The 22566-nt window shown below is 46.7% G+C and overlaps 1 protein-coding gene across 6 annotated transcripts in view; it reads left to right on the top strand.

The window, feature by feature from the left end:
- DIP2A (DIP2 acetate--CoA ligase A) overlaps positions 1 to 22566 on the top strand; it is an 879263-nt gene that overhangs the window by 163843 nt on the left and 692854 nt on the right. For all 6 annotated transcript variants that reach the window (XM_085645155.1, XM_085645153.1, XM_085645151.1 and 3 more), the window contains exon 2: positions 387 to 458. Coding sequence is in view for 5 of the 6 variants with exons in the window: in XM_085645153.1 (XP_085501279.1) it covers positions 387 to 458 (72 nt within the window). In the remaining variant the exon portion in view is untranslated. The remainder of the gene's footprint in view (positions 1 to 386; positions 459 to 22566) is intronic.

Genomic DNA, 22566 nt, shown 5'->3' with positions numbered 1-22566 from the left:
ATTAGAGCGTCAGGTGTGCGAGAAGGCGACGGACTCTTCCTGGTTGCAAGAATGCAGGTCAGAAAGCAGGAGGGGCATAGCTGAGGCTGACAGGCGAGCGGCGCCTTTCCCTATCGCGAGCTATTCTGCTCAGCTCCTGTCCCCGCCTCTGCTTTGTACATTGTGTGGGGACCCTGCCTCAATAGATTCGGCTTTTAAGCATGTTTTTGTATTACTAAATTGTCTCATTGTTAAATACTAGACTTGACCCTGATTCACAAAGGTACTTATGTACATGTACGCATAATTGAAGAATCTGTATGTACAAACATTCCAAAATAAATTAACTTATCATTTTGCACCTGTTAGTAGCGTAATTAAATGATGTGTATATATATGTTTTTTAGGAGACATCACTCAGAAGGGCTACGAGAAGAAAAGGGCAAAGCTGCTTGCAAGATACATTCCTCTAATTCAAGGTAAGAAAGGCTTAATGCAAGACCGTGCACTAATCAAGGTCAGTCTGAGCTGACAGTCGTTGCAAGGACGCATTGCAGTTTAGTGTTGGTAAATCGTGACTCGATGTTGATTTGAGGAAAAGATCCTTACTTCTATGCATTTCTTACGCTGATGTTGGGGGAATGTGTCTGTCTAGAGACTAATGTGCTCTGTACAACCAGAGGTGGTACTGCTGCAGGTTATAACAGTCGATATCCATCACGTGATGCACTTTATCTGAGGTAGAGTGCATGTGGAGCATTGGGCTAATTAATCCTCTCTCTTCTGTGCACAGAGATGACTGTTTTGCCATGCATCTGGGCTGGCCACAAGCTGGGCACGCACAAGAGAATATTCAGCTTGTTGGCGAGTCATCCCACATCTTTACTCTGCTCTCGCCCCATTTCCTATTGTTTTTCTTTTGAACTGAGGCTCAGCTTCGCCCTCCTTTTTTGGTCGGGAAATGGCCCTTTCTCCATTGGCTGCATGCACATCCATTTGGCCCTCAGGTCGCCATCATTGTCTTGCCTGCTTTAAAACATTGAGCTGCCCCTTGGTCGAAAGCTAAACAGACAATCTGAAGCAGCAACCTATAAAACAACTAAAAACTTGAATACTTCCTGAAAGACAGCGAAGGGTCTCTTTCTCTGTAGCCAATAATTGTAGGAGTACTGAAGAGAGGTCTTTATTTTGATATGAAGTGGTGCTTCCTCAAAGTCAACACAATCTCATTTCTTATAGGTGGAGAGGTTGCCGCGATAAATCTCATGTTTAACTCAGTTTGGCAAAAGGAGCAAGGCTCTTATCAGAGAAATGTCCATGTGTACAAAAACAGCAACATCAAAACATCACAGTTTTGTATTAAGTAAAAATTCCCAATCCGATTTAGTTAAAAAGAACAACAGTTATGATCAAAATAACACATAAATTAAGTAAATCTGATCTCTAGTTCAGGAGGCTAGAAGACCAGAATTGAAGTGCTTTTTTAATCAAAAGCAGTGTTTGGAAATATTAAAGTAACACCACCAACAGCTTGGCAGAGGTTCTTAAAAAATGGCCTCTTGAGGGCAGCTTACATTAATTTGGTGGCACATCTATAACGCATTGCTCTACGTTTTAATGGTGAAATACTGCCACTTACAACCATAGTTTCAATCACACGTAGGTTTAAATGTTCTTTAAAAATATCTGATGAATAAATGTCCTTGGGACTGATTCTTTAGAACCCAACCCAAACTTTCCAGTTGTAGGGACCACTCATTACTTTCCTGGTTCGTCAACGTCTCTGCTTCTTCAGGTTAGCCTTCCTGGACCCAAGCAATACGTTTTCCTCATTTTCATTTAGGTTTAATTTCAAGGCCAAAATCCAGTCCTTACTGCTCTTGATGTATTTCTTCAGGCATATACAGCTGGCTCTGGCTGTAGAATATTTAACAGTTTCCCCATCTTAGGAAAGGGGCACTGCATCGGGTTGGCCTCTTTCAGTCAGGACCTTCAAGTTCCTTCTTTTCTTTTGGTCAGCAAGCGACTAGCATCCCTAAACGTCAGAGAAACCTTTCAGAAACAGAAATACAAGTCAAAGCAGGAGTCCCCACTCAGGCAGCATAACCTATTTCAGTGGGTAATTTGTTCTTTCCCAATTGCCTGTCTCCTTGAGCCTGGTTGCATTAGTTCTTACAGGATGTACTCAGCTGTGATTGGTGAAACACCCTAAGTGATTTCAGCTACAAATCCGGTACATTCTCCTGTCTTTTACAGCACTGTGTTCAAAATCCTGTTTCCCTGAAGCAGACCTACCACTAAAGCGAGCCACAATGCTTTGCTGTCAAGTTTTGCTAAAAGGCACAACTGAGCCTTTAATTTAGTTTCCTCCCTCTTCCTCCTAACTCCTGGAAAACCCAACCCACTCCAGCCCCTATGGTCAGTGGCTTATGGTCAATGCCTTTTCTAGATCTACCCTCAAAGAAGGTGTGTCTGAGAACCCATTGCCAGGCAATTGTTATCCCAGAGGGGAACTGAATATGAAAGACCTTGGTCAAGAGAAGGCTTTGATCAGTTCTAGTTGGTCTTTTCTCACAATGGGGTAAACGATGTGAATTAACACATTTATTGTATACTTTTATTTATATTGCATATTACTCAGAATTAGAATAACGTTTTAATAGATAAAAAAGATTTTAAAAATGTATACAGATGGTAGCGTATATTAACTAAGTTAGGTAAATCAAACAATGCCATTGCGTCGAACCATGTATCAATAGCATGTTTAAATAACATTGGCATTAAATAGTGTTGATGTGTGACAGATAAATCTGGGCAAACAAACAAAAATGCACTAAGTCTGGTAGAGGGCAGATAGATGAGTTACGTTTAGATATTATCAGTGATCCTCCTGTTTAAACATTTATGTAACGGTCATTGGCAAAACCAATAGGTCAGGCTTGTTTTAGGCTTATGTTCGTTGTTGTGTGATATGTCCGTATGCAATAATAGAAAACTCGCAGAAAGGCACCTAAATACTTGTCAGGTGGTACGCTGTTTAAAGCGTCAGATGGTGTGCTGCGTAAAGCGCAGGAGTTTAGCTCACATGTTTTAAACTGCACCTTTAATTACTTAGGAATCCTGCCCGAAAGATATGGCCTATTTATGCTTCATTAGTCACACCCCTTTTAAAGACCCACCTGACCTATTTCATCCATCTGAACAGCCCTGCTGTACATCATAACAAACAAAGTGGTCATAAACTTGCTACCATCATGCATTCAGTTATAGCATTACTCGTATGTGCACATTTACAGTTGTGGAGACGATATAAAACAAACCTCTCAAAAAGGACTAACGATGATTATCACAGTGAATGAAAATAGTCTACCACCAAGGTTTGTCAGAGGAGGTGACTAACACCAAAATCCCTTGCCTTCTGTGGTAATCCCTGCAATTTCACGTAACAAAATACTTGTCTTCAACCAGCAGCACAATGCAAGAACAGTCCACCCTTGTTGAAGGCCTGTTGTCTTTAAGAAATGCATATCACAATAAATCAACCTTTGTCACAACATGTCATAATAGACAATTCAGAGCCATGGCATCGGACGTAACCTTTTCCAATGAAGGAGTCAGGCCTGTAGCCTTTAATGCTGGCATGTCCTCATAACCAACTCCAGTTTACTAGATTTAACATAAGCTTTTCCCACAAGGGAACCATCAGGCATATAGTCGTACAACTACAAATGGATGCAAAATTACAGTTGGCAAACAAAAATACTGTCTCTATCAAGAGGGTCTAACAAGGATGATCGCAGTGTAAATCTTTTATCTCCACGGTTTGATAGAGAGGGTAACCAGTGTCAAAACCCTTACCTACTATGGTGCTGTGTGAGATTCCATGTAACAAAATACATCTCTGCATGCTTTAATACAAAGTAATAAAATACCACCTGTAAATGCCTATTGACCTTAGCATATGCTTTTGGCAATAACTACGTCAGCCCTGCTGCCTTTATCATAGCTGTTCATAATCAACAAATCAGGCCTATAGCCTTGATCATTGGCTTGCCGCCATAATCAACTCAGTAGGTTGTATAAAGCATAAGCTTTCACAGAACTCAAGAAGTGCAATGCAAGCACTATTTTTCAGAGGAAACGCAACTTCTGCCCAATCAAATGCTGTAGTATTCAGTTGATCCACCATGTGGACTAAAGCTAAGCCCCTCCTTCGGTAGTACTTTTGAAAGTTATTTTCTGTTGATTTCATGTTTGGCGACTAATGCACTGCCAAGCCAGGCCTAAAAACAAGGACTATACATAACTAGACTGGCTTTAAGATGAAATTGTGTACCTTCGGCATTCAAATATTTATATGTTGAACCCAACCTCTTTATCCAGTCATTATAAGGATGTGAACGACTCTACTCCAAGCATTTTCCATACCCGGTTCCTGGATACAGTCTTGTACATATAATCTATGCAGTTAAGGTCTGCTGCCAAGTGTTTAACAGCATTCTTTGCACAAACCCCTAGGATACTCTGGCATGGACTAAGAAATTTTACAGAACATTATTGGGTTTTTTGGGGCACCTTATTTTAGTGACATGCATTAATTATCGTCTAATATAAAAGGAGTCTGGAGGGGAAACAACAGGCGTATGTCCGTCTAATCACAACAGCATAGGGCTCCTCTTCACACAGACAGTTTTGGGATGACCATGTTGGATACAGCCCTCGTGGATGGGAACTCATGAGGTATAACATGATTGTAAGGCCTATATGAACAAGCATTGGCATAGGCAATAGGTCTCGCCTTTGGGACCATATAAGTGTTTTGTTATCCAGCACAATATCCTTGGTGCAACAACATCAACTGTTGCATGGCTAAACACTTAAAAGGTCCCAAAGGTGAGACCTATTGGCTATGCCAATGCTTGTTTACTTTTTTTTTTTTTTTTTTTTTTTTGCACAAGCCAGTCTAGAAAAAAAGCTAACACCTTAATGACTGTAAACTGATTTAAAATATCTCTGAGGAAGAGTGGCGGAAGAGATCACATGGAATCACAACTTATGCAACCGCACTCTATCTCTTGGAGAAGCGTGCCACCTGCGTGATAAAGCTCTCCAACACCCCACAACGGGGTATGAAGTTATAATATACGCTTCTTAGGAAGCAGTGGTACTAAAGGTTGGGCTGCGGTGGGCAATAAACAGCAGCCATAGGAATTCTGAAAAAGATGTAGCATAGCTACAAGCATACATTGTGAAGGGGACAAAACATCTGCAGTGTTTCCAAGACCAAAGCGACGCGAGGGCATGGTAGCCTCACACACATGACAAAGTGGTAAGGATGGACGAGGCATCAAGAGGGTGATTGCCCACTTTATAACGCTCTAGTTGTGGAAGCAGCAGGTGGCTGAGTAGCTCAAGACGGACAAAGTTAACGTGATAGAGAGATAATGGGAGCAAATAAATGTCAGGCCTTGGAAATCAACGCCGACTTTAGAAAAAGGAGCAGCGTTTTTAGGAGTATAGTTGGAAAGTTATTGCATGAAAAGGCAACAAATCTGGACGTGTAGCAAAACAGGGATTAAATGAAACTAATATAGCACTATAGGCAAAATTATTGAAACAACGCCGTTACTGATTATATTGAAGATGAGGTTAAAGACGCCAAAAAGTTAACTCAATCGAAACACGCACGCGCCTCGCGCTGAAAGTTTAAATAAAAAAAAAAAAGGAGCGCAGGCGGCAGCGAGGCAGAGGGGTGCACCTGCGAGTGGTGCGCGCGCGCTGGGGAGAGCAGTCTGCTCTTTTTCAAAGCACATACTCGTGCTTTTGGTGCGCCGCTGCGCACTCCCGCAAGGCGTATGCCGCCATAAGCACAAGTATGTGCTTTGAAAGAGAGCTGCACGACGGCTAAAGGTCTCCTAATCTGCGCATGCGCGCTGTGTAGGCGAGACCTAAAACTGGTGTGGGTGTCTAATTAGGTGGAATCTGCAGGGGGGAGAAGGAATGGAACCTGTTGTATCTTTAGCCTTTAATTCTTGTCCCCAGTGCTGTCTGTAAGCGGAACATCCCTTTGATGGAGCATGCCACTTTTGGGGGGGGGGGGGGGGGCTTTAGTCCTTAAAACATATTAATTCCATACATTTGAGACTAATATTCTGATTTGAGACCGATAACCTGGAGCATTCTTTGTTGTGCTATTCAGTAGAGATGCAAAATTTTAGCTTGTGATTGGTGTCGGACTGTGGAGATGATGCCTCTGCTAAAAACATTTTTTTTAAAGCATGGTAAACTGGAAAGATGTGATAGCTAGTGATTTCTTGATGGTTTTCTGGGGAGATGGTAGTGCTACATTTGTCCTTTACCAGCACTCACTTTCTATTACAAGATTTTGTAACATATAAAATCTATACCCAAAATGCCAACTAATTAACTTGACCAAAGTATCATGCATTAATACACAATGTATCAACACTTAGTGACTTATTCATATTTCATGTTTACTTGCAGCCCGTAATAAGCGGTTTACTTGTGTCTGTACTTTGTACAAAGTTAACAGATGACTGGATGCAATCTGGGGCACTGTGCTCCAGTACTGGGCTTTCCTTCTAGAAATCCCTGTTTTCTCTTGTGTTGGCCATTTGATTCCATTGAAATTGTATTGTATTTGCATTTATATAGCACCTATTACCACAACATTAGAACTTGCACAATGCATTAGGATGTTAAAGTAAATCCATCCCTGGAAACTGGTGTTCCTGATGACCTGGAACCATCTTGTAATCTCATGCAAACTTGCATTACACACTTATTTACTCAAACTTTGTGACTTTGCCCCAAGTATTCTAAGGATGTCAGTAGAAAGGTTCAATTTGTCCTATTTTGGTAGTGAGGAACCCCCATTGGGATCTTTAAATATGTTTCATTGTTCATATAAAAAAATGCCTCTTCTTGTACGGTCACCGCCAAGTTTTTGGGTTGCTGCTTCTGGTTTTTCGATTCTGAGCATGCACTAAGGCCTGCTAACCAGACCTCAGTGCCTTTGCCCTTCCCCCTTAACCCTGGTATGTTGAATTGGCTCATACGTAAGTAGCTCAGCTGAGTTTTCTGTAAATGTGTAGTAAATGGGACCCAGGATATGAAATTAGAGGGTCACTCCAGGGCAGCAGCACTAGTTGTGCCACCATGGGTGTGACATGAGTAAAATGAGACTCCCAGCCCGCCATTTGCCGACTGGAAGAGCAGTTTTAACTGCTGGCCCCACTTTGCTTTTTAAAGCAATGGCAAAGCCAGACTGTCCCCGGGTGAATGTGTAAGCCACCCCTATGGCAGGCTATTGAACCCTAAGGCAAGGAGCCATATATCCCACAGGCAGAACATGTCATTTTACCTGTTCTAATAGTAAAAACGCGAAACTGCCGTTTTTTACTGTGGGAAAGCTTGGTCATCCAATTGGCGAGTGCAGAGTTGCATGCTGGCCCCTCAGCTCTGTTAACTCTGGAATGGTGCAATCATCCAGGGTATCAAACAGCTTTTTACATTACGCCCGACTTGATTCTTTGGTCTAGAGTAATCTAACAAGTTGCAGTGTTCAACTTTAGCAAAGTTTTTACTTTATTGCCTTTAGTACCCTGTGTTGGTTGCACATGGGGTCCTGTCGCTGAGACCGCTTTCTGACCTCCTGGTTAGACGTGCTAACCGTTCCCAGTAAAGATTACAGTAGGGACCTGCTCTGGAAGGAGGTGTCGCCTCCCTTTGGCAAGAACCAGCACGGGTGTTGGCCATAAAGGTGAGCCTCAAAGGAGAAGCCGCCTTTGAAGGGCAAGTTGGTCAACACTTGGGAGAGGGGCTGTTAAATTGTTCAGGCAGACAGGCTGGTGCTTGGGACAGAAAAGGGAAAACTAGTTGCCAAAGCGGTATTCCAGAGGCGTGTAGCCCACTTGATAAGCCACTCCTCTGGGTAGGGCTACAGCGCTCCACATGCTGGGAGAGGGGTCCTGCCAGATTGGATTTTGGCAGAATGGTGCATCCTGCCCAGATGCCACACTGTGCAGGAAGTGGTCATCAGGTGCGAGGGAACCTGGTAGCCTTTGGCTACCACCCACATCCTGCTTTAAAGGCACCCTGGCACCCAAACTCAGATGTTGACTGGACTGGAAGAAAGACCGAAGGATTTGCCCTGTCGCACTATTGAACCTGCAAAGAGATAACTGGATTGCACCTGTTGAACCTGGTGGCTAGCAAAGGGGAGCGACAGTGCCTTCTGTGTCCTGTTCTAGGAGAAGTCTTAATAGACCAGCCAAATCCAGGAAATTCCAAGGGACAGTGAGCTGCCCTCCTGTTCAGAGGGATACAACAGCTGAAAAGCCTGCTGGGGTACGTTGGTAGCCCAAAGTCTTCAAACTACCGCCATGCAGCACTAGTGAGTAGGACCCAACGCACAAGGTTGCACCCGAGTACTCAGAGTCTGAGAATGTCATTGAAGTGCACCTGCGACCTCCAAAAGATGAGTTATCGACCCAAGAAGGATTGAGCCCTGACCTCAATACTGGGCAACTGGTAGTCCAGCAGCGACTGGACTTCTGCCAGCACTGAGAGGACATTAAAGGACATCAATCCTGTGACCAGGACCTCCTCACCCCCTTCGTGAACTGAGTGGTCGCAGCAAGAAGCCCGACTTCTGAGCATCTTCCGCGTCCTTCATCTCTTGTATCAGTAATACGTTCATAGGAAAGCCCTGCAAAGGATAAGTGTCTGGAACTGACTTAAGACTGCTTCACCTGCTGTGGTAACTGTTTCTGAGGACCTTGCTGGTCCCCCTGATTGGCTCCCCACTGAGGTTGATCCCCTAAAGTGACTCCAAGTGACGGCATTACACCTAGCCCAATAGTTTTAGTGGGAGAGTTTTTAAGTGTCAAATTTGTTGAGTTTGATCATTTTTATCGGTGGTTGAGTGAAAATATCTTGTAAATTCTAGATCCGGAACCCTCTGGTGGATCTTTTACATTGCGGTGTCTAAAAATAAATGAAAATAGTCTATTTTTATAAATTGGTGTTGGGTTTCTTGTCGGTTTCCTCAATTGTTTTGCTGCTGTTTAAATGCTGTACATATGTTCCTTTGTGTAAGCCTTGCTGCTCTGAGGCACAGCTACCCAGGGTTGAGTTGAAGGTATGACAAACAAAACCAAAGGGTCCTAAATGAATTGGTAAGTCCATTACACGGTGAGATCGTACAACCACACCATATAATACACTCCATTTCCTTACAGTTCACATGTTTACAAGGTTAATTGAAAAAAAATTAAGAACACACTGTAGGTGGAAAGCTCTTGTGACCCTCTCCTGGAAACTGTATAGGAGATGTTTAATTGCCCACATGCAGTGCTTAATCCTTATTTTTCGGGACGGGCACTTATTTTTCGCACCAGCTAGTTGCAGAGCGCAAGAGAGGGAGAAACACACAGATGAGAAAGGAGGAGGAAGAAGAGAGACTGCAAAACCGTCCCAGAGGGAGAAAGCAGGACCCGGCAAGAGTGCGATAAAGGGGCGGGGGTGTCTGGTAATGGATTAAAAAAGCATGAGGTGGATTTATGACTGCAGCCTTGGTATTCCAAGTGATGACTTTTCAGTGCACCAGCGTGGGCTTCTGAGCTGACCTTTGGCACCGGCACTCCTTTTACAACTTAAGCACTGCGCACATGTTTGTATAGTACTGTAATTGTGTTTATCGTTTATTTAGTGCTTACTGCTGCTGGCGAGGAATTGAAGTGCTTTGTTTGTTGTTGGTTATTATTAGTCGTGTACTCTCAGCGAAATTATTCCAGGCGCTTTCTTAAGCTCGAACCTCTATGGGTAACCGTGCCTCCTGCACCCACTATCGCTCCTACTGGAAGCGGGACCGTTCCCTACAGTTTCTGTGCATGCAGCAGGCGCATTAGGTGACTGGTTCCTTGTAATAGGGGTGGAATGTATGACCTGTAGGTAGTTTGCGTTTCATCATCATTGGCAGGACTACCCGAGTCGCCCCTGCAGCTCAGACTCACCTAGAAGGCTTTGTCGAGGGCCTCTCAGTTGTGTTGGTTTGTTTCCCTATATGAGGATGTACAAGAGAGCCCTTACCCACCACTGTGCACAAATGGGGTTGCCCAACTACCATAGGGCGCGTATCGTGGCGTCATCCTTTGTCGCCATGTTTTGCACATCTGCTCTTCAAAATTGATAGAAGGGCAAAAGCTATGTGCCTCTCTGACACAGATATTACCGTTTCAGAGTGTGAGGAAGCGTCGACCCATCGCCTCTCCAAACAGACAGCAGGGTAAATGACGAAGAGGCAATAGCAGCTAGGCCTCCACGGTGGCTCTCTGCAGGATGAGGGGCAGCAGAGAGCCACCAGTCAATGACAGGAAAAGGATCAGATCAAGGCAATACATTTGTGTACAGGCAGAGAAAGCAAAAGCGTGTCCTTTACTTCCGACCTGTTTAGAAGCTCATTATCTTGCTGCTCCCACAGCCGCAGCAGCTGACGGGACTCCTGACCCCCCCTAGCCTGGTTCTACGTCACTTACTAGATCAGGTTAAAGAGCGGGCAGAGGGATGGGCTAAGAAATCTAGCAGAGCGCGCTGCAGGTCTCCTGGAAATTCTAATTAAGAAAATGCTGATCCAGGCCGAGCTTCCTCGCGCTCCCCACTCCCCGAAGCAAATCCAGTAACGGGGTAGGAATTGTTGCATTATTTGGAGCATGTCTCTGGAGGGTGAGTAGGCGGCAAAAAGACGCCATTCTGCTGCCTTTCCATCACGCAGAGGCACGTCATAGGTGCTGTATTCAGGTCCAATAGACAGTCTGCATTAAAGCAACAAATAAATCATGGAAGCAACACTTCTGTTCTTTTCGCAGCACCCAGTCATGAAATTGCGGGCTTCGCGCACTTCTGCCAGTTTTGCAGTAAATTCACGATTCGCAAAATCACGAAATGCTGGGGGGGAGGGTCTGTTTAAGGCATTTGTTTACAGCTTAATAACATGTTGAGTTATGGGCCTTATACACAGGGTGCTTTAGTGAGTTCTGATGTCTAGGTTTTTTAGGTAGCGCCACATCCAGACAACTTTTCCGTAACCTTGAAATAGGATACTAACCATATAAAACTCCAATATAAGTTGCTACACCGAATAACTTTCTTACCATTAAGTGATGTTTCCAAAATTCACTTTTAACCTGTGTTAAAACTTGATATTTTTAAATCCTGATAATATTCAAACCTTTATAACAAGATGCCTTCTCATAGAGCTACAAAAGACAGAGGAGGCCATTACCTACATGTATGGCTTTAGCAGGCTGGGTTTTTCGCATACTCCCCTGTAAAGTGATTGTTTTTATAATGTAAACCCTAAAAAGATGTAATCTGTGACACCTTGCTATGATTGGTTGTTTAAAGATAGTAGAACATGTATGACAACCAAAAGTCATGATCTTGGTTTTTACAACAGTAATCCAGTGAGGCAAATTTCCCACTATTTCTGAAAACGTTAGTTTTTCTATAGACCCACTTGGATAAGATCTCCTAAAACAATATCGGTATAAATCACAATTAATCTTGCTGCTACTTAGTGTTGGGAGAGGACAATCCACAGCTTCTAACTGTTAAACGATGTCTGCTATGGAGAAATGCCAGGATACACCTCTCTTTTTACCCATTCTCCGCATACATCTTTGGGGGTACTCGTTGGTGGAGCCCAAGAGGACCTTGACATATGCTTTAATATGCAATTGCTCCAGCAGTAGAACTGGGAAAAAGTCCCATTGTCGCAATTTGGACCACAGTTATACCAGATCTGAAGCGGAACAAAGATTAATAAATACAACAGAGACGTTAATTTTCCCATGAAGTGTGTATTTTTCTTTTTTGTGTTTAGGGCCAGGATGTTGTCAATACTTGAACTACCCAAATGGAAACCCAATTGTCATTATCCCATAACCCAATTGTTATTATATCCACTCAGAGTAATAACCTTACCAGACGGGTTTTCACAAACACTTTCCATGCAGCATCTAGCAAAGCTGTAAAGTTAAAAAAAAAAAATAATAATTAAGCCTTTTTCATTGGTGTTTACAAAACATAAACCCATGGAAATGGTAGCCATGGTACACTGTATGTCACAAAGCTCAATGCAAAGTTAACGTAGTGTACAATAGTGTGAAGCCATCATACCGGCCACAGTTCACCACTTTCACCAAACTACTCCAATCCCACCCTCTTGGTTTCTCTCTAGCTTCCATTCTAGGCGTCCGTTAATCTACCTTCTTTTATCAAAGTTATCCCTGGGCCCCATACCTTGAGGAATTTTTTGGGCAGCCTCGAACTTTATATACTGCTTTCACTACCTTCATACACCAATCTACCCCTCTTGCCCAAATGGCCAGGGTTGGCAGATGTGCGCTACCCCATGCCATGTCATGTTTGACCACTGTTATGAGTGTGTGACAGAAAAGCAGCATATATAATTCAGAATAGAACTGTTTATTCTCCCTAAATGCCCAAGTTCCCGACCTGTGGGGGTAAGAGTAATTTCCTCTCCAGTGACCTCTGTTTGCTTTGTATGTCTCCCCCCCCCCCCCCCCCCACACACATAGTTTACCGATTGTAGGCACTGCCACAGCGTATGAAGCAGGGTGGCTGCAATATTGCTCCCACAGAGACATTTGTCCTTTGCACTTCTAACCATTCTTTATAATCTCTTCCTAGTGAAGTATACCCTGTGGAGGATTTTGAATTGCACCAGTCGAAATTCCGCCCCAATAGCCATTTCTCATGGGGATCTGCTGGCCCTCCCAATCACCATCTTCCAGGATTCCCAAATCCGGTTCCCACCGACCTTGAGACGTCACAGACGGCATCCACAATTGTTTAGGAGTGTATGGGAGTTCTGAAATATGGCATGCTGCCATAGGGGTGTCGCCCACACCTGGGATTTAAGGAGGGACAACTCCTTGTTGTCCCATATAGAATGGTCACAAGCACTCAATGCATATTTCATTTGCAAGTATTTGAATTGTTGGGCTTTTGTCAGTTGGTATTGTTGCAGGTCTGGAAAGGGCAACAAAAGCTCCGGGCCCAAGCATCGTCCAGTTTGGAGATATCAATGAGATCCCATTGGTGAAATCCCTTAAATGCCCCCACCTCCTTCTGCAGATTGGAGTCTCACAGTGGGGACTCTAGTTTGTGTGTTCCTCCAGCCTTTTGCTTTCATGGCCACCCTCCAGATCTGGACCACCATGGTCATTGGCTGATCCCGGGATCTTGCCTGTTTTTATAGAAAGCCCTCATGAAAACCCCCTGGATCCATTTCTCTTCTGTCTGCTCTTAGAGAAGGTCCTTGCAGTAGCGAAAATACCCAGTCATTCACCAAAACCAGCTGGGATGTCCTATAGTAGAGCACAGCTATAGGTTGGTAAATTGTGGACATTCTTTATTGCCCTTCTTGTATAAAGGTAGAATCAATATATTAATAATTCTACAGGTGCGTTATCATGTGAGTTAATTACTCTTAATGTAGGAATTGCAGCTTTAAGCGCATGTGCTAGATTCAAGGAAAGGCTGCTGTCATCATCATTGAAGTAGGTTTTAGGATATCAGTTGGGTTATATGAGCGGAGGTTGGTAGCCATGTTCTGTTTTATTTTTGCGGAAGCCAACCTGATAAGTTGTCTGGAATATATCAATGTAACCTACGTCCTTCTGTAACATGACAAATCCTTGATCAGTAATTGTTTCTGTGGAAGGTATAAAGGGTTTGGCTAACAGATTAAGATCTTTAGCTAAGGGATTCACTGGAGAATTAGGTAATTGAGCCGGATCCTCGTATATAATTGAGAGTTTCACTTTATTAGAACCTTTTTGGGAGATTCTATCTTTTGGATCGTTTAGGCAATATTGATAATAGATTGCATTAATAATGGCATTTGTTTTATTAACTTTGGTCCTTAATCGGTCTTTTGTCATTTTTGAAGATGACACTGCTGTAACTTTTATTGAACCAGCTAAAATAGCATTATATGAAATATGCCGGTCACGATCACCATTAATTAAATCTTCTGGAATACACTGCAACATTATTGAAGTGACTTGAATCCGGCTTAATTGAGTGCTGTATAAATATACTTAGTCTTGTTGGCCTCATCCTCATATGCTTGTTGATCTGCCGCTAATCTATATGCTTTTTTAGGAGATAAACCATTAACAGTTGAGGTTAGCATTTCAAGAGAGTGCTCTAGGGTTAATGAGTTGTATTGTCAGTAATTTTCCAATGGAAGCTAAAACATTTTATATTGCAACCATCATGGCAGAAATGGGAGTGTCCGATAATTTTGCTTGGAGTACATTTGGAGCTGGAGAGCTCAATATTTCTAAGTTAATTTGTGGAAGAAAATATACAGGCTAATCTGATGCTTAAGTTGGAATCCGATGCTTTACATTCAACATTTTCCCAAGAACAGTCAACTACTTGATGCATTTGGTTCATCTCGTTTTCAGATGATAAAGTGTTAATGTACTGCAGGCATTAGACTGATCCTTAAGGGCAAAAGTTGTTTTCAAATTCTGAGTTTGTCACTTATGTCCATCATGTACTCTTAGCCCATTTACAGAAGGGTAATCCGTATTATTTGGTGTAGTAATTCAGTTAATTGAAGTTATTACAATTTTTAATTTTTATTTTTATGGTTTAATCTTTTTATTTGCATTTCGTAACAAAGGCCAACAATAAGATTCACATAAGTTTACCAGCAAAAGTCAAGTGAGGCAACAAATTGCAGAAGAAACTAGCTGTGTTACCTCTATGAATGGCCAAACAGAAAACACTTACCTTACCCGTCCACCCTCCCACCCACCCTCGTCCGCCAACGAAGATACCATTGCAGGACAGATTTACTTATCTTTAGGCCGTGAGAGATTCCGATGCAGCAGGCGGAGATATCTCAGGCAGGTGAGCTCCCTAAACTCAGAGCCAAGTAGGGCGAGGAATGGTTGCCAGAGATCCGCAAAGGTGGAACCCCTCCCAGCTAATGTAAGAGTGGTCTTTTCCATCCCCAGGACCTGCCAGAGACGCTGTAGCCAGCCAGTGAATGTGGGGATACGCGTAGTCCGCCAGTGAATCAGAACGTTTTGTGTGGCCGAGCCCAGCGCAACCACTATCTGGCGACCTCGCTGTGAGCGAAGAGGGTATGTGAGGGAGTTGGGAAGGCCCAGAAGAATATAGCTTGGGAAACGTGGGAGCTGAGTATCAAAGTGTTTATCAATTTCGTCAATGACCTGCGCCCAATAGACGTGCAGCTGCTCACAGTCCCACAGTAAATGCACCAGCGTACCCTGCCGCCCACCACCCCGCCAGCAGTCAGCACTTTGTCGAGGGTCCATCGAGTGAAGGCGGTCCAGAGTGTAATACCAATATGTGGTCACCTTGGTCAGGGTCTCTGTCAGTCCCGTATTGCGCGCTGAGTGTCGAGCCCTATGATGTATCCCGTCCCATTCTTTGTGGCTAAGCGCCTGTCCCAGGTGCCGTTCCCAGCGCATGCGTCCTGCATTATAAGCATGTGTATGTCCGGCTAGCAGCATCTTGTACAAATCTGAAATTAGTTTTTTGTCGGATGAGCGAGTTAGGAGCCATTGTTTGTATGGCGTGAGAAGGCGCTGAATGTGTGGCTTTACGAGGGGATGGAGAGCCCAATGATGGAGCTGGAGACAATGGAATCGCTCAGATTCTGGGATCCCATAGTGTGACCGGACCTGAGGGAACAGGAGAGTCCCGTCAAGGTTGAACAAATGCCCCAGAGACCGGCAATTCGTTGGGCGCCAGCTTACAAAGGAGGTCTCACCCATGCCTGGTTGAAAATCTGGGTTTTCGAATATCAGGGTGAGGGGAGACAGGAAAGAGGTCAAATTGTATTTCAGACAGGTCTGATCCCAGGATTCCAGAATCGTCCTGGTTATATGGGAAGCTTAAAGATTGGCAGGTCTGTGAGCCCTGCGTAGAAGGGGAATTCGCTGCAAAGTTGTGGCTGCTACCGCTTGGTCTTGGAACAGTCCATGTTTCTCTGATTCGGATCTGCTCCATTCTACTAAATGCCGGAGTTGTGTTGCTTGGAAGTAGTCGGAGATCCGGGACTCCTAACCCGCCTTCCTCTGGGGGCAGCCTCGCTATGGTTTCCCTACATGCGGGGTCGGCGACCCCGCCAGATAAATTGTGACAGTTCCGATTGAACCTGCTTGATCAACCCACCGGGTGGCCGTAAAGGGAGAGTCTGGAAGAGATATAGTATTTGGTGAAGGATCGTCATTTTTATAGCAGCCACTCTCCCCAGCCAGGAAATCGGCAAATATTTCCACTGCCCCAGCTCCGCTCGGATCTGCGTCAGCAGTTTAGCGTAGTTGATGGCAGATATCTCTGGCAGCGTGGGCGCCAGCTGGATGCCGAGGTAGGGGACAGGTACGTCCGCCCATTGGAGGGGGTGCGCAGCGCGTAGGCGCTCCAGGGTGGAGGGCAGCATGGAGAGGTTAAGGGCGACTGATTTCTCAACATTAACTTGAAAGCCCGACACCTGAGTAAAACAATCTAGTTCCGCCATAAAAACACCCAGGGCTCGAGAAGGGTCGGAGAGAGGCACCAAGACGTCGTCAGCGTAGAGGCTTATGGTATGAATATCTCCCCCGAATTTAATCCCAGTGATAAGAGAATTCTGCCGGAAACGTTGGCCAAAAGACTCCATATATAGCGCGAAGAGAAGGGGGGGCGAGGGGGGACATCCCTGATGGGTCCCTCTGTGGAGGTAGGTAGGCGGGGCGAGGTATGACCGTTAACACGGACCGAAGCTGTGGGACGCTGATAGCAATTAAGTATTAAAGTACGGAATCTCTCCCCCAACCCCACTTGGATCAGCACCTGTTCTAGGAACGGCCAATGGACCCTATCGAAGGCCTTCTCCGCGTCTATGGTGAGGAGCATGTATTCCCCAGGGACCCAGGAGGCCTTCTCAATCAAGTGGAGTACACGTTTAGGGTTGTCGCTCGTCTGACGCTGAGGGATGAAACCCGCCTGGTCTGGATATGAGTCCCGGCATGTGGGGTGCCATCCGAGCAGCCAAGATCCCTGTAAAAAGTTTGAGGGCAATATTAAGGAGTGAAATAGGGCAATAGGCCCCACAGCTGGTCTTGTCCTTCCCTGCCTTAGGGATAACCACAATGGCCGCTTCCAGCATGTCCTCTGGAATCGCCCCCGCAGCCGCAAAGGAATTAAAAAGACGCGTCAGAAGGGGTGCTATTGTTGAGCAGAATGTCTTGTAAAAGAAAGCTGTGTAGCTGTCAGGACCAGGTGATTTGGCCAGCTTGAGGCGTGAAATCGCCGCTATGACCTCATTCACGTGCATCTCCTGTTCTAAATGATCCGCATGGGCCTGTGAAAGTGAGGGAAGATGTGCTGCGGCTATGTATGCCTTGCTAAGCAAGCCATCCAACGTTTGCGCCTCATACAGATGAGCATAGAAGTCGCGGAAAACATTTGCAATGTCTGTGTCGGCTGATACCACCCGTCCCGCACCATCGCGTATCTCCTGGATCCCTTGGCGCTGACGAACCTCGTGCAACTTATGAGCGAGTAAGCGGCCGCACCGGTCACCCCCGTGTAAAATGCCTGGCGTAAGCATAGTGCAGCATATTCCGCCCTATCGTTATCAATGGCCGCGAGCTGGGCCCGCACTGCGCGCAGCTGCCTCCAGATCCTGGGTGTCCTGTGCGCTGGTGAATCTGTTCCAAAAAATTAGAAAAACAGGGGTAACCCTATAACCCAAGGAACCTGGGCCTCATCAACATAATATAAACAATGGTTCCATAGGGAAACAATTAATTTAAATCGTAATAAATCAAAAGGAACACAGCATTTATAGATCAATCAAATAATCAATATTAAACAATGAATTAAAGTTTAATAATCAACAATTTAATCTTTTTCTTTTCAATCAGATTTCAGCTCATTCAAATGTACACCAAAATACTATACAAAGGATGAAAAGGCTGTATATACAATGTTTTTGAAAAACGACGCAGTGAAAAAGTGAATAAAGTGACTTAGTGCAATGGTGAAAGTGTAGATATTTACAGTATTTGCACGTGTTTCATAAATAAGGACAAAATATACACAAAATTTTTTCTGAAAAAAAGTCCTAGTCTTCCTTATGAGTATATAGTCAACCTTGTAAGGCACATGTCCTATCTTTTTATGAACAAGGGATTCCAATTGGTAAAGGACTGTAGAACAATCTATGTCCGTGCTTCTCGTGGCGTCTCAACTCTCGGTTGAGACGCCACGGGAAGCACGGATATAGATGGACGCAGCGCGCCCTTCGGCTGGAAACGAGATACACAAATGAATTCCGTTTCCTTTTAAATAGGAGGCCCGAAACACTGCAGAATTGACTGATTCCACGACTGCAGCGCGACAGCCTGTGTAAATATACCTGACAGGACTGCATACATGGTAATTGATTGACCATGATACGTTATCTATGGTAAATTATCACCTGGATACACGTTAGATACAGAGTCAAGTCAAGGACCACGCCAGGTTGCTCTTATCCCCCCTGTTGTCCTGAAGAAGACCCGCATGGTCAAGGTCTCAAAACACCTCTGTACCCCTAGACGGGTCGAAACGTCGACATCCCTCTTGTTGTCAAGCCTGGTACACGCAATCCCTCAAACGTGCTACAAATTGAATTAAATTCTGTGCATGCAATACTTAAACTCATTGGTGATATCTCTGAACGTGACCAGGACATCTCAAACGGTGAATCATAACCGTGTACTTTGTAAAGGATTTTAATAATTGTTCTATTGTCCTTCAAATCTACCTTTTCTACACACTCACTTCTTATCACTTCTGTTCTATGCACGTTCCCTCTGGAGCAACCATGTGTCGAACATTATAGAATCTATGGGTTTTTTGTAAATAAATATATGATGAATCAAGTACTGGATGTTGCATTGCTTCATGTTAGAATGTTATATTGAATATTTTGAGCTATCCTGAATGAATTCTTTTGCAATCTAGCTCTAAATTTTGAAAAAATATAACTGGATGTGATTATTGTATTTTGGTAATAATTGAGTTAGGACCATTGCCTTTTGTATTAAGTGCCACCCAACGCGTGGAAGGTGGGGTGTCATTGTTATCATTATGGGTCAGGAAATCATCTATCGCGCATTGTATCTGTTGGACCACTTCTGTGCGATGTAAAAGGGTGTCATGCAAGCACCAGTGGCGGGAAGGTCACTGCAGAGGAGGAAGCATGAGAGGGACCGTCACCGGTGCGTGATCGGAGAGGGAGGCGGTTAAAATCTTAGACTTGGCCAGCAGAGTCTGGAGCACCTCCGTGCCCAGGAAATAGTTGAGGCGAGCATGAGTCTTATGGACGCTCGAATAGAATGAGTATTCGTGGTCATCGGGGTGGGTAGCACGCCAAAGATCCACAATTCACAAGTCCTTCAGGCGATCTAGGCCCCTCTGAGAGAGTGCACCCATCTGACCAGAGCGTTGAGCCGACCTATCCCACGAGTTGTCAAACACCAGAATCTGAAAGAAACACGTTAGTTAGATTCCTCACCTTAGAATATCCCCCGGTGTCAGGCTGGATCCGGAAAGATTTTTGTAGCAATACCCCTTGCGCGTCGCTAGGCGTCGTCTGCGGCTCAACGTCCGTCGTTGGCGTCGTGTGCCGGAATGGCGTCGTCGGAGTACTTAGACGCCGCCCTCGCGCGCTGACTTCAGTTCTTCTTTTTTCCGCGCCAGACAGCGTCGATCCGGGAAGAGCTTACCCCTTAGTCACTTTTTGACTAAACTTTTTTGACTCTTTTTGGTCTTCTGTCGACTCAACTCTGGTGCCGGTAGGATGCCTGGGTTTAAAGCCTGTGACTCCTGTCATCGACTGATGTTGGTGACGGACCACCATCGCCGGTGCCTTTACTGCCTGGGGGCCGACCACGACGCGGAGTCGTGCCTCGATTGTCAGGCCTTGACCTCGAAAGCTAGGCGGGAGTGGTCTCGTAAGCTTCTTGAGCTTCGGCACTCTGCTCCGCACTGTTCCCGGTCCAGGAGGTGGTCCAAGGACCGGTCGCGGAGCCGCAGCCACCATCATCGCTGGTCGCGCTCGAAGTCTTCGGGTAAGTTGAAGCGATCAAAGAAGTCCAAGAGGCGACACCGCTCTTCGGACTCCCCTCGCCGGTCGCGCGACACGGCCGAGGGTCAGGGTGGTCCCACACCCGCGGCTCCGTCGGAGCCGCAGGAGCCGCGTCCGTCCCCATACCCGCCGTTCCCTGGGACTGACGTGACTCCGGCGGAGGTCAGTGCTTTCCTCTCGGCCATGAGGGGACTGGCTCCGCCGTCGATGCCTGCCGGCACGCCTTCGGGCCCCGCGGGCTCGACTGGGCGACCTCGCGTGCCGGCGGCCCCGGCACCGTCGACTACTTCGGTCCCGACGCCGCAGGTCCCCGAGGGATCCAGGCCTGGATCTCTGCCGGCGCCGGTCGACCTCACGACGCCTTCTCTGCCGGCGCGACATCGGTTCCGCCTCTGGCGCCGTCCCCGGACGACGCCGTTCCCCGGTTTAGCCCCGGTCCGGGCCCGACGCCGGCGCGGCACCGCTCAATGCCGCACCGACGCCGATGGATGAGAGTTTCATCTACCGCCCGGCTCCGATCATTCCTCCTGTTTATCAGGAATCTGATGACGGGGGCGACTGGGAGGGGTCTGAGGACCCTATGGCCAGACAGGCCCAACTTTCACAGGACTGGGCAGACGAACTGGGGGATGCCAGTGGTTTGGACACCTCCCCGGACGCAGGTTTCATCTCTCCTCCGACTGTGGCCTCGGAGGAAGGTGCAGCTTTCTCAGTGGTGCTGTGCAAGGCGGCCGAAGCCCTGGGGCTCGAGTTGCCTGCTGTGGCCGTAAGGACTAACATCCTCACAGAGGTGCTTCATTCGTCAGCAAGCTCCACAGAGCTCTGCTGCAGTTCAATGAGGCCCTCATAGACATTCTGCAGGGCACTTGGTCCAAGCCCTCTACAGTTCCTCCTGTTGATCGGAATGTGGCCCGGCGCCACCGCCCTGCTCCGGGCGACCCCAGTTTCCTGTCCCAACACCCCACCCCGAGAGTCTGGTTATCCAGGCCTCAACTTCCCAATCCTCCTTCCCGTCCGCTCCTCTGGATCAGGAATCCAAGAGGTTGGAGCAGTTTGGAAAAAAGCTGTTCTCTTCCCTGAGTTTGGGCCTGCGGTCTTTGAACACCGCTTGCCTCTTGGACCGTTTCACCCACTCTCTGTGGGATACGGTGGAGGATGTGCTGCCCCTGTGTCCGGAGGAGGCCCGGACACGTCTCTCCCAGGCGCTTGCTGATGGGCGAGATGCTGCACGACATGCCATATGATGTGGACTAGACACCACCGATTCGCTGGGTAGGGCGATTTCCACCACGGTGGCGCTACGGCGCCACGCCTGGCTGCGGTCCACGTCTTTCTCGGGGGGGATGTCCAGAGTACCCTCATGGATATGCCCTTTGATGGCACTCGCCTTTTCGGTGAGAAGGCGGATAGTGCACTGGCTCGTTTCAAGGACTCCCGGGCTACGGCCAAGTCCTTGGGTCTCTCGGCCCGCGGCCGCAATCTTCGGCCTTTCGGCCCTTTCGTGGCCAAGGAAGGGGCGCCTCCTCACGTCCGCCAAGCCACCGGCCGCAGAACCAACCTGCACGCGGTCGCACATGTGGATTCCGCCGAGGCGGTACTGGAGGACAACGTGCCAGTCAGTCCACATCCACCCCGGCAGCATCCGCCTCAAAGCCCTCCTGATCCGAGCTTTCAGGCCTATTCCACGCCAGAGGGCGGCAGAGTTCGCAATCACCTGATCCACTGGCGATCCATCGGCGATCCATCACATCGGACAGGTGGGTGCTGCAAATCGTCCGAAGGGGCTACTCTCTCTCCTTCGAGACGACCCCTCCAGCCATGCCACCGCAGTGCCACCGTATGTCGGAGGATCACTTGAATCTTCTGCGGGAGGAAGTTACGGCCCTCTTGGCCACAGAGGCCGTCGAGCGCGTTCCTGGTCCAGAAGTAGGTCGTGGTTGCTATTCCCTCTACTTTCTGGTTCCCAAGAAGGGCAAAGGGGGCCTACGCCCTATCTTGGACCTCAGGCGCGTCAAAGCCTTCCTCCGGAAGGAACGGTTCAAGATGCTCACTTTAGCTCAGGTTCTGGCTGCCTTCGACCCTGGAGACTGGATGGTAGCGTTGGACTTGCAGGACGCCTATTTTCACATCACCGTCCTGCCGGCCCACCGGCGTTACCTGCGGATCACGGTGGGTCAGGAGCACTTTCAGTTCACCGTGCTCCCCTTCGGCATCACCAGTGCCCCTCGGGTGTTCACCAAAGTGATGGCGGTGGTCGCAGCTCATCTGCGCAGATCGGGGGTTCCAGTCTTCCCCTATCTCGACGACTGGCTGTTGAAGGCGGGCTCGCCCCAGGCAGTCGTCTCCCAGCTCCAGACTACGGCAGACCTCCTGCA

Source organism: Triturus cristatus, chromosome 3_1 (genome assembly GCF_964204655.1).
Source record: "Triturus cristatus chromosome 3_1, aTriCri1.1, whole genome shotgun sequence".
In the NCBI taxonomy this organism is placed as follows: Eukaryota; Metazoa; Chordata; class Amphibia; order Caudata; family Salamandridae; genus Triturus; species Triturus cristatus.
The sequence above is the reverse complement of the archived record's forward strand: the minus strand, read 5'-3'. Positions and strand labels throughout refer to the sequence as shown.